General features: G+C 36.5%; 1 protein-coding gene across 1 annotated transcript in view; it reads left to right on the top strand.

The window, feature by feature from the left end:
• The window catches only part of Lrrk (Leucine-rich repeat kinase), a 431,475-nt gene that overhangs the window by 252,537 nt on the left and 165,832 nt on the right, over nucleotides 1-13,106 (top strand). The window contains exons 18-20 of the mRNA XM_090380151.1: nucleotides 4,536-4,658; nucleotides 5,003-5,199; nucleotides 8,168-8,173. Of these exons, the coding sequence (XP_090236277.1) occupies nucleotides 4,536-4,658; nucleotides 5,003-5,199; nucleotides 8,168-8,173 (326 nt within the window). The remainder of the gene's footprint in view (nucleotides 1-4,535; nucleotides 4,659-5,002; nucleotides 5,200-8,167; nucleotides 8,174-13,106) is intronic.

A 13,106-nucleotide genomic window follows, 5' to 3' on the forward strand; every position in this document is an offset into this window, starting at 1 on the left:
AGGTCTGGAGGCCTCATTTTAGGAAGGATGTAGAGTTGCTTGAGCCTGTACAGATAAGTGCAACAAGATTGGTGAGGGGAAACGAAGGGTTTCTCTTACCAGGAAAGGCTGAAGTTCTGCAAATTGCAGCGGCTGGTGACTAGGCACCTGCGCGATGATCTGTTTGAGGTGTATAAGGCCTTGAATGGGTTAAGCGTACTGAATTCTGGTGGGATACTTCCACTTGTTCAGATTACGAACCTGAGGGGCCATAAATTCAAATTGAGGAAAGACAGTTATAGAATAGATGTGTGGAAATTTGCCTTTAGCCAGTTGGTGGTTAATTGCTGGAATAAATTTCCATCTCTTGTTGTGGAAGTAGATAGCTTAAATAAATTCAGGCAGTAACTGGGCAAACTTTTAGAGGAAATTAATGTGTTAAATTGTTTTTTTTTTTGGCTTATGCAGCATCAGTAGTAGTAAATAATAATAATAATACAATTGTTTATTCATAGAAATGTAGGACACGACTCCCACTACAGGCAACCAGAGGAATCTTACAGTTAACTGTCAACATTACATTCAGTACATAAAAAACTATGTGGATACACAGCAAATACATAGAATACAGACAGTGCAATATACACAGCTAATATTGCATTAAATAGATTTTATAGTTATTATAATAGATTGATTAATCAGAGCTTATATTGCATTACAGTATATAGGTTTTATACTTATTATATACAAGCTTCAACACAGTGAGACAGTCTGGAAACTTTCACTTGGGAGTTATTCCTCTGACAATTGCAGGAATGCTGACTGCACTTCACTACAGATTTGCACTTTTCTCTTCTGTAGGCAGAATCTGTGGACCACACATCCAAATCAATGTTTGTAGAGTTCAGTTTGCCAATGATGCTGTTCAGAAAGTGCCGCTTAAAGGTCGAGAGCTTCTGCAGGTTAGAACAGAGCACTGGACAATTTCTGAGTGCTCTACCAGGGATTTTCCAGCCTACGATTTCCCAGATATTAACAAAATCAAGAGCAGCGGAGCACAGATTAAGTGCCATTATGAGCTTCTTCGCATATGCCGGGTGCTGGGCTGGGGTGTATCTGAGATTTATGTAGAGCTGTGATTTTGATGTTGTATAGGGTAGGTGAGCCGAATTGTTGGCCCACTTTAGGACCCAGAATTCCAGACCTCAGAGTATCTTCAGACTGGACATGGGAGCAGCGGACGAATGGAGGCATTACATGCCTCCATTACTACTACTACTACTTCAGTAATACTCTTTAGAGGGTTTTGTTTCGTTTTTTTACTTAGTAGTGTTTGTGTAAACAGATTTAAAAATAATCAGTGTGTTGTAGTTTTGCTGAGGTGAGAATTATAAATATCAGTCTTAGAAAAGTTATTTATGTTAGTGAAAGATCTAAAGTTGCAACTTCAAATATGTTAGTAAAGTTCTAAGAACATTTGTTTCATCAAGCTTTACTAAAAACATTTGGTTTACCCAGCTTTAAATGCACTACAGGTTCTTTCTGGAAGCAGTAAACAAGAAATTAAGCATAAGAGGAATAAAACTGTGGCAAGTATTATGTGATTACAGAAGGTATTTCAAATCAGCAATTGAGGGGGTAAGGCAATTATTTATTCCTTTCTACATTCATTCACTTTGAATTTAAAACGATCTACAAATTTCATAAAAGTAATTTAACTTTCCGAATGCTGTTATCTTATATAAGCTATGTCTAGCACATTTTAAAAAGCTAAAGCTATGAGGTTATCCATGTGTTGGACAAGATTTGCAGCTCCAGCAAACACTAAGTTTTTTTATAAATATTTAGCCATTTTATTGACTTAATTGTCATATTAAAAAAATTTCTAGAAGTAGCTTTATAGTCCTAGTCATGCTCCTTGGTTTATTTTGAATTTAGATAGCGTCCATAGATTTTACCATTCATAATTTGCTGGCATTATTATAGTATTTTAGTTCGATACGGAATAATGTAATGTAATCCCAAACTTGATAGCATAGGGTTTAATGTAAAACTACATAGTGTAATATGTAGCACTGTATTAGAAATCTGTTAGCCTAGTATAGTATTATCAATTAATTAGTAAAATTTATTAATCTTATTAAATTCCATCGTTAATTAAATTGTACTTAAACAGAATCATGACCCAGACTAGAGCAACAAAGCAACAAGCACAAAGTAGCAGAAGTGCTGTGGCTCGTGGGAGAACTGAAGGAGGGCAATTCTTCAATGCATCACAGTCTAAAAAAATGTGCAAAAAATGTCAGAAATCTAGGGACTCACCTTGCACTGACCTTAGTCATCCCCCAATTTTCATCACGACTGTTATAACTGCTCCTTCAGATTTGTCATATTCCCTAGAGATTTGGGACACCTTTAAACATCTGTCATTCAGTACAATCACAGCTTGGCACATTTCTGGAGTAGTCGCTGTCACAGGCCTTCCTGGACGTGGATCATCTTCGATGGACTCTACCCGACTTCAGTTGTTTTGACCAGAATTTCACTTGGTACTCTAAAGGTCTGCTGTTGCCTTACCAGCCACCATCCTTTCATGAATGGCCTTTGGCCCATTGGCGAGAAACTTGATGACTGAACAATGCTCCAATTTCAGCAAATACATAATTTGATACAGATGTCTTCCTTCTTTCTGTTACAGCAGCACAACCTAAAAACATAGTGGGATCAAAATTAGTATGATTCAAGTTGTGGTATGTAGAAATATGATAAATCATGAATCATTGAAATATAACTGTTGGAAGTACCTTAGGTAGATAATTTATTGAATGTCCCTCATAAAATTTTGTTGTAAAAATAAAATACACTGACAACTGTAGAGTTAAAAGTGTCTTGATAAAGGAGGTGGTCACCTTTGAAAGCTATGGTTTTTATCACTTTTAATTTGTAATATTTTGTATATTTTAATTTTATCTATCGTTTTATCTCTTTTAACTGTACAGTTGTCAATGTATTTTATTTTTACAACAAAATTTTATTATTATTCTATTTTAATTTATGTTAATGAAGTTTCAGTCATATACAGTTGATATATTCCATTGCAGTTGTTATGAGTCATACATTTTTTGATTTGTACGTTTGTACGTTGATGTTTAAAAGTTCTAAATGTAAAATTATTTGACTTATTTGACAAAAACATAAGATTGGATGAATGTGCATATCTTTGTCTATCCTGGAATATCACAGAAAATGGCCAGAATGCTTAATACAACATTCAGTGTAGACAACTACCATGTAGAAGTTACATACTATACTTTCCCCTCTTAAATTTCACACTCAAAAAATATTCAGGAGTGGTGCCATTTATAAAATTAACTGTTTAGAATTCAAGGTGAGCTACATTGATAAGGCAAAGTGGTAGTTTAAGGACCAGTTAGAAAACCACATAGATGCTGTACACAATATAGATTTCAGTTATGCAGTAGCCTAGCATGTGTGACAAAGAGGACCCAATATAAACCCATCTGACAACTACCATTGTATGTCGGCACCTCCGTAGCCAGGTGGGCAGGAGCAGCAGTGCATAGCACACGCTTCTTGATTAGACCCGGGTTTGAGCCTGTGACCACCAAATACGGCGGATGCAGAAAGGTCAGGGAATTACCACTGCATTTCCTCAGAGCAATAAAAACCTACTCCTAAAAACCAAATAACAACAACAAACAACCATTGTATATCAGAATTACCACATTGCCTGCACATACTAGGAGGTAGCCAGGCTTGCCATTATTCTCTGGCTGGTGTCCACCAGGGTCACCTGAGCTTCTTCGACGGAGACCAAGCAAAGGTGTGAGAGGTGTGGATAGAGCAAGAGTGGGAGTTATTAAAGTTGGGAGGAAGCTAGGATGGGGAAGGAATGCGTCATTCGGAAGAAAAAGGTGGGAGGGAGAAGAGCTGGAAATCCCCAGCCCAGTGAGCCCACCCAGGGCTGGGGGAAGCAAAGATGAAAATATTGCTGAGCTAGAGTGCCAGAAAAGTAGGGTCACCATTTGGCACTTGACAACACAAAGATAATATTCATGCTGCCATATATTAGAACTGGGACTACTATTAGTTGGAAACACAGATAAGAGATGGAAGCACATTACAAGCCCAAACACGAAAAATGGAGATCTATGTACATACTTTGAAAAGCTTAATACCATAAAAAATGATATGCCATGATAAGTAAGTGATGCATCAAAAATTCCCACAAACATACAAAATAAGAAACAAGCCTTTTTGATGTCCATATCTTTGGCCTCTAAAAAAAAAAGAAGCAATTGAGGAACATTAGTGAGATATTGATGATTTAGTAAGATGGAGGAATTTTTTTGCAGAAAGTATCTTGCATGTGTGGAAACAGCGGGATACTATCTAACTGGTATAGGTAACTTTGCCTGAATTAATCTAAGAAGATGACAGACTGTACCCTTGAATAATTTTCTTTTGAACCTAGTAACTATTGATGATAGCATCAATAGTTACTTATATGATAAGTTTTCATTATATATCTGTAGGTATCCTCCTACATTATGAAGATGCAACTCTAAAAGATTTGTACTTTTTGGATCCCCAGTGGCTTTGTGATATGTTGGCTCATGTGGTGACAATCAGAGAGATTAATCCCTTTGCTAGAAATGGTGAGTAATTTTTCTCAATAAAGTGTGGATAATAGTGGAGAATAAATTCTTTTTTTGAAGTGGATGCAAAGTTAATAGTAGAAAATAAACTATTTTTGAAGACTGGATGTAATATTTCTGGTTTCTTAAATATAAAAATTAGTTTTTCATTAAAATTAAAAAAAAATAAATAAATAAAAAATAAGAAATTGTTGTTAACGACTTAATTTTTCCCTTAAAAATAGTTATATTCATAAAATTTAGCTGTTTTAATGTAATTAATAATTAAATTGAGTGATTAAATGTTTACTGGTATCAAGGATTGGTATGATATTTTAAATACTTGTACTTGTTTAACTGTTCAGGTATAATGAAAATTGAAGATCTGAAGCATGTATTTAAGTCATCTCAGTGTGCTCCAACTGATGCACAGACTTACATCCTTAATCTTTTGAATAAGTTTGAGGTGGCTTTGACATGGGATAACAGAACCTTAATCATTCCCAGTTTATTGCCAACAGAAGAACAAATAAGGGCAGGATTTCCAGGTTGCGATGTTAGAGTAAGTATTTTAAACCCTTTGTAGTGACAATAATTTTCAGCTTATGCAAGATATTTTTATCACTGGGCATGAACCCAATGATTTTTTCATTGAGTGATTAAATCGAGTGATTAAATGTTAGAATACATTTAATCTTGTCCTTTGAATAAACTCCATAATCAGTTTCACTCAGGACTGGTTAAATATGTCAACAATGTATGCAATCTCTTAGACATGAAAGCTATCAGCAGGTCTGAGAGACCTGCTGATAGCTTTCATGAATGTTACAAGACTACCTTACATCACGATTTCAGTAGACTTAGTGATATTGATGAGAATCATATCAATTTCTTATACCTTTGTGTAATTGTAATCAGAATAAAACAACTCCTCTTCTCCTTTTTCCGCCTTTTTTTAAATCTGTATATCTACTAGAAGACATAATAATTGTTATGGCACTTTTTTCACATAGAACATTTATCCTGACCATTCGGTTGAAGTGCTAAGAATATGAAATACTTAAGTAGTTCTGCAGATTAGGGAATATATTAAATTAATGAAACACTTGTTTTTGGTATGTAGAGTATGTTTAGTGTCAAACGGCAACAGGGTTCCCCCATCTCCGCATAGTATACATTGTGGGTGTGAAACAGAACACTGTAAATGCCAGAGATTTAAAGGTGTATGGATTTTGTATATGTGTAGTGTCGTTTTTGGTATGCTTAACAGAAAAAATTTAATTTTGCAGCTTGTTTTTTTTAACAACATTGGTCCTTGAGGGTGTCGCAGACATTCTCTCAGATATGCCAAACTGTGCTTGCTACGTGGGAGTCTAAAACACTGATGGAACTAATATTCGGGTGACTCAAGTCAAGTGGACCTAATTTCCGTGAAGTCCGGTCAGTCTGTGACAATCAAATCCTCTGCTTACACCTTCATGATGGTAGGACTGTTAGTAACCTAACCCTGGGTATAACCCTCATGTGCAAGTCCTGATATACAGCACCTAGCACACTGCGAGTGACCACCCAGATGTGACCCAACGTGAGCAGCTTCTCACGTTGGTTCTCACTGTTACCAGGCAAAACTAATGATAGATGACTCATCAACTGGTGCAGTACCACTATTTTGCTTTTTGGAGGCTTGAAGTGTGGAACCCATGTTGTCTCCAGAGCAAAGCTCCAGTAACCCCACCCATCTCTTCCATCATGCAGTATGATTGATGAGATTATGATGGACATCATGGCAAGATCCAGTCTTCCTTACATTTCGAGGGTGCAGCTCTAAAAGGTATTCACAGGCCAGCCGCTGGTTAGTATACCGGACCAAACCTATTGGTAACTCTCTAGGAGGCTTCTGGATCAGCTAGTGTATAATCTCACTGCCTCTACTCTGCCAGATAGTGGCTGGAGGTAGTCCACGTAGTGTGTATGTAGGGGCATTGTCGAGTCCATGCTATGCCAAGGAGCTGGGTAGGTTCTTACCATGTGTGTACACCATATTCAAAAATTTCCTTACTTCATACTCATTTCTCCCCTACCTTTCTTACTACTGAATACACCATGAATTGTTACTAGTAGAGCGAACTTATCTGTGAAAAGATCTAAACCTCCCAAACACTTTCTAGTTCATTTCACAAATATACATGGTCTTAGTTCTAATCTCAATTATGTCTATTTCCACTTACAGTCTGCCAAACCCCATGTGCTTTTTCTGACAGAATTTCAGTTATATCGGTTGATTCAACCACTGCTCATCTCAGTTGTCTAAATTATTCACTGTATGATTCCTTTCACTTCAAAGGTGGTACTTATGCATTATGTCCATTCTGATATTCCCTGTCAGAGACTTAGTAATTTAGAATCTTCTGTTTTCAATCTTCTCTAGCTTAAAATCTCTCTACCCCATTCTGTCAAATTCATCTTTTTCTTCTGTTGTTTTGCCAACTCTGCTAATCATTGGAACTCTTTGACTTCCTCTCTTTGAAACTTGACTTTCTCCAGTCCAACGTTCCTATCAGTGAGGTAATTTTCATTGATGATTTTAATGTTCACAACTCCAGCTGGCTGCCATTTTCTAGTCACACGGACCCAGCTGAGATGTTGAGGATTTTGCAATTACTAATGACCTCGCACAGATTGTTCATTTATCTACAAGAATACCAGACAATCCTAACCACACAGCCAACATGCTTGATCTTTTTCTCACAAACAACCCTTCTAAGTAAATGATTGAGGTGAGTGGTCCTCTAGGAACCTCAGCTCACAACTTGGTGATGATCTCTTCTCCAATGGAACCTTTCTCTCATGGCCATTCCCAACCTTTTGTTGTTTGGCATTGCATCTGCTAGATTTCTTTTCTTCTTTTACTTGGTCAGATTACTGTTTCAAAACTGATGTCAACATTTGCTCAGCTCATGACAGTGAAATTATTCTTGTAGGGAATTATCCTTTATGCTTGTAGAGAATTATCCTTTATTGTGGACTCCTTTGTTCAACACTCCACCTTAAAATCTCGTCCTTTATCTAAATCTTGATTTTCAGGTAAATGTGTTAGGGCTGCTCAAGAGAAGAATGTTGCATGTCGTCATTGGCTTGATTCCAAATCTTCAGTTTCATTTTCTGCCTACACCAAAGCTTGCAACTATTGTAAACCAGTTATTGATCACTCCAAGCTAAATTTATAATAGGCTAAGAATAGAAAACTTGCTTCTTGTCCAAATGAAGCCGAACATTCTGGTCTCTTTCCGAAGCTATTGGCTGCAACTTTTGCCCATTCTCTATTCCTGCCTCTGTCAAAACCAGATGGTTCTATTGCCAAGGATATAGCTGACCTTCTAGCATCCTATTTTTCTTCCAACTTGTGTATTAATGATCTTGGTAAAACACATCCCACCATTTCCAGTATTCTCCATTCAATACCTTGCTTCCTGTGGTCTTCTGTGAAAAGGATGTCAGAAGAATTTTGACAAATCTTGATGCTAACAAAGCTCCAGGTCCTGATGGTATTTCTCCACTTGTTCTCAAAAACTATGCTCCTGAACTACTGCTGTTCTGTGTCACCTTTTTTCATTTTCTTATTTCAAAGTTGTTTTTCCTTCTACTTGGAAATTTGCTCATATCCAGCCACTTCCTAAAAAAGCTGACAAATCCCTCCCAGTGCAATCATCTCTACTCTTTCCAAAGTAATGGAGAAAAACAATAACTCTAACTATCTAGAAACCTTCCATCTGATTAATGATCCCCAGTGTGAACTCTGTCAATGTTAATCCACTGGTGATATTCTAGCTTACGTTTGGACAAATTCGTGGAAAAGTTTGGTGAAACTCGAGCAGTTGCTCTTGACATTTCAAATACTTTTGATCGTGTTTGCTGTAAAGGCCTTCTAAATAAGCTTCCATCTTATGGTTTACCAATTGTTTTTTGTAGTTGGTATCCAGTTTTTTCTCACCGCTGGTGATGGTAGATGGCTCTGTCTTCTAACTTCTCCACTAATGCTGGTGTTTCCCAAGGTTCATTTCTTTCTCCCACTCTCTTCCTCTTGTATATTAATGACCTTTTATTGACTGGAAATCCTATCCATAGTTTTCCTGATGATAGCACATTGCATTCCACCTTCCGATTTGTGAAACCTTGCCCTGCTCAAGCAGCTTCATCCTCTTGAATATCCACTACCAATTACTTAAATGCTGGTCTCCAGGTAATTCTCCAGTTTGCCAGAGATAACTTAGTTGATTTCATTCCTTCTAAAACTCAGTCCTGTCTTATATCTCACGAAAAGGATTTTTCTGCTCCTATGCTTATCTTCGATGACACTCCGATTTCCAGGCAAGATCATATATTTCTATTAGGGATTACCCTGACTTCTAATCTCTCTCTTGGCATAAGCACATTACAAATATTGCTTCCTCTGCATCTAAAAAACTGGGTTTCTCTTTCACTCTCAGCATTACTTTTCTTCCAAACAGCTGTTCACACTGTACAAATCACACCCTTGCCATGGAATATTGTTCCCAGATCTGGGGCAGTGTCCCCAAAACCTCTCTACAGAAGTTCAAGTCTAATATCAGCAAATATCTTCTTTCACCTTCTCAACCTCTGATCCATGCACGATACTAAGTACTATCAGTTCTAATACCTCTCATGTTTGGGGTTTTCATTTAAAAAAAAAAAAATGCAATATAGTGCACTACATTAAAGGGTAACAGCTGGAATTTTGCTATACGACCATGTGCTTTATAGTTTAGAAGATTCAGAAAGTATCAATAGTTATAAAATATGTTTTCTCTCAAAAGATAGAGAACAAATAGGATACTGTGTAAACAATTTATTTGTCAAAAGGAAGACTAAACATTCTTATGAGGTACTGATCTCTACAACATAGCGCATCCTCAGTATGAGTGAACCTGGTATATGACTGAAAATAAACTACTCCCTTTCAAGAATTATTTTTGCTATTTACTGCTAATGTTGTGCCACCACCTTCACAATGATATTTCTGTCTCTTCAGAGCATGAACAAGCACTAGTTGGTACCAATCATAATGACTCTGAAGATTTAAACTGCAAGATACCAAATTACATTGTTATTTATGATGTTAAATACACATTCAACCAATGGATACCCCCCAGCCTGATTAGCCAAGGGTTTTCCACACCAATTATGCAAGGGTCCATTCTGATTCATTCTTTCTTTGCATTCACATACATATTTCATTTCTTAAATGTTTTCTATTCCTATTTATATTTTGTTGTTTTATATTCCTATTTGCATGAAAATATGGAGCCACCACCTTTACGATGACAATTGCTGTCCCTTCAGAGCATGAGCGGGCACCACTCAATGCCATCTTACAGTCCAGTGAAGATTTGGGCTACAAAATGAGATATACCAAACTACATCATTATATAAGTACAGTCAGTTCTACTATAACGCGGTACGTGTTCCTAAAAATCTCCATATTATGGTATTTTGCGCATTAAAAACAACAGGGCTTATGGGGCAGAGCACTCAAAAAAAAATGTTCAATCTGGTAAGTAAAACACTAAAAAAAGTTAGAAACCCAATAAAATTGCTAACGCAGGTTTAAACATCTTAAATTTCTAATAAATAAATTAATATTACAGTAAATGTAGCACTTTACGTTGACAAAATATGAAGTTTCTTTGATTGATATTTCTGTTCACTGACATTTTCTTTTTATTTTTTGAATTGTAAAATTTAAAACAGTAAAAAAAAAGATAAGCAGTTAACAACGACGAACATAGGACACACAAATTGCATAAGTGAGACAAGTTTACTATGAAGCTTAAAAAGTAGGAATGAAGAAAAGATTCTGAAAATTTATTTATGTTTTTTGTATGATTGAAGTAGTAATTTGGAAGGGGAGACACATTTCACCATAATAAAGTAAAAATCCACAGAATTCCAGCTACTGGTATTATCACAAATATCATGTTTGTTATTTGGTTTTTAGGAGCATTAGCAACTAAGGCCATATTCCTTCGGGGATATGCGATGGTCATTCGCTGACCTTTTCGAATCCTCCGTATGTGGTGGTCATGGGCTCGAACCCCGGTCTAATCAAGAAGCATGTGCTATGCACTGCTGCTCCTGCCCACCTGGCTACGGAGGCGCCACACACACAATATCGTGTTATGTTGTGAATACAGTGAATGACAACAGTGTGTCTCTGACTAACTCTAACAACTACAGTAAATGGGAAATATAGCTCTCACACATTTGACATTTAACATTTTTTAAACTTTATAAGCTTGTATGTATTGCTGCACAGGTTGCTACATTCAGCTTGGTGCCTAGTTTTGCTTTCACTTAGTGTTAGTTGCAGACAAAATCACACATGAGCCAACGCAAAAATCACATTATACTCGCATTATTCCTTAACATACGCATTCCTTAACATATTCCTAAAAAATGCATGTTATAGCAGAACTGACTGTACAATAAAACAAATTTTCAGATCATAGCAAAAGCCACATGGACTTGTGATTTTTGTTGACGCTTTTGGTCAGATAATAACATTCATTAGATGATGATAAAACTTTTTCCCTCAAGTTTTGTGTGATTGAAATGCTGGTTTAGTTTACATTCAAGTAAAGTTTACTTTTATTTATTTTTTTTGTTCATCATGCAAAAAAAAGCAAGCAGAGGATCAGGCTGTGAAACTAAAGAAATACTTTTTCTTTTTATAAATGCTTTTTCCCTGATTGGGACTATTTCGGTCGACAACTATGAAATGAAAAAAGGTTATGAAAAAAAACACAAAACTATGATGCATTTTTGAAAAGCACAAGTCGTGAAGATGTCACCTTGTGGTATGTGATGGATGCAGTGGTGACCACTGCATCCACCACATACCAGAAGGTTGAACCTGTTTTTGTCTGTTTACAGGATTAATAACAAAAACAAAATTAGTAGTATTATTATATGCAGTCTGCACACTACTCAACTATTTATAGATGCATATTGGATAACATGGATATGAATGTGAAATTAAATTTCCCTCCTTGTTCATCGTTGATTTGTCCAAGACTTTTGGGAAAATCATAAAATAGGAATGCAAAAAATTAATTTTTAATGACCTGTTGCATCCCATTATCCTGTAGGCCAGCGGTTCCCAACCTTTTTTAACTCATGAACCCCCTTCAACATAATATTTTTAAAGTGAACCACTAAGCCTGTATTCTCTGAAATCGTATATTTCTGAATTTTTATTACAAAATATTCCCAGTACTACGTTTTTATAAGCAACATAGCATAATAATAATCTTTATTATTAAGTATCATTTATACTTTGTAAAGCAGTTATTAATCAGTCCAAATTGCAACCAATAGTTTTGGCAAGAGACCATTCTGGTCTCTTGCCGAAACTATTGGTTGCAATTTTTACTAATCTGTGTTCCCACTTCTGTCAAAACCAGATGGTTCTGTTGCCACATCAGCCAAAGACAAAGCTGACCTGCTGGCATCCTATTATTCTTCCAACTCGTATATTTGATGACCTTGGTAAATCACCTCAAACCATTCACAATACACTAAATTCACTGCCTCTTGTGGCCTTCGTTCAAAAGGATGTCAGAAGGATTTTGATGCTAAGAAAGCTCCAGGTCCTGATGGTATTTCTCCACTTGTTCTCAAAAACTGAGCTCCTGAACTTCTATTCTTTGCCTCCTTTTTTCACTTTCTTATTGGAAAGGTGTTTTTCCTTCTGCTTGGAAATTTGCTCATATCCACCCAGTTCCTAAAAAGGGTGACAAATCCCTCCCATCCAATTATCGTCCCATTGCAATTACTTCTACTTTTTCTAAAGTAATGGAGAAATCAATTAACCGCCAACTTAGACTATTCTAGAAACATTCCATCTGATCAACGATTGCCAGTATGGATTCCATCAGTGTTGATCCACTGGTGATATTCTGACTTATGTTACCCATCTATGGACAAATTCAATGGAAAAGTTGGGTGAAACGCAAGCAGTTGCTCTTGACATCTCTAAGGCTTTCGTTCGTGTTTGGCATAAAGGTCTTCTAAATAAGCTTCCATCCTATGGTTTGCCAGCTGGTTTTTGTAATTGAGTATCCAGTTTTATCTCTGACCGCTCACTGGTTAATGGTAGATGGCTCTCTGTCTTCTAACTTCTCCATTAATGCTGATGTTCTCCAAGATTCACTTCTTTCTTCCACTCTTTTCTTCTTGTATATTAATGACCTTCTTCCATTGACTGTAAATCCTATCCATAGTTTTGCTGACGATAGCACATTGCATCCCACCTTCCAGTTTGAGAAACTTTGTCCTGCTCAAACAGCTTCAACTTCTCAAATTCTTATTTTCTTAAATGCTGATCTCCAGTGAGGCAAAGATAACTTAATTTCAATCCTTCTAAAACTTAGTCCTCTTTTATATCTCCCA

This window comes from Mastigoproctus giganteus, chromosome 8, assembly GCF_048544385.1.
Source record: "Mastigoproctus giganteus isolate SK-2022 chromosome 8, ASM4854438v1, whole genome shotgun sequence".
Classification (NCBI taxonomy): Eukaryota; Metazoa; Arthropoda; class Arachnida; order Uropygi; family Thelyphonidae; genus Mastigoproctus; species Mastigoproctus giganteus.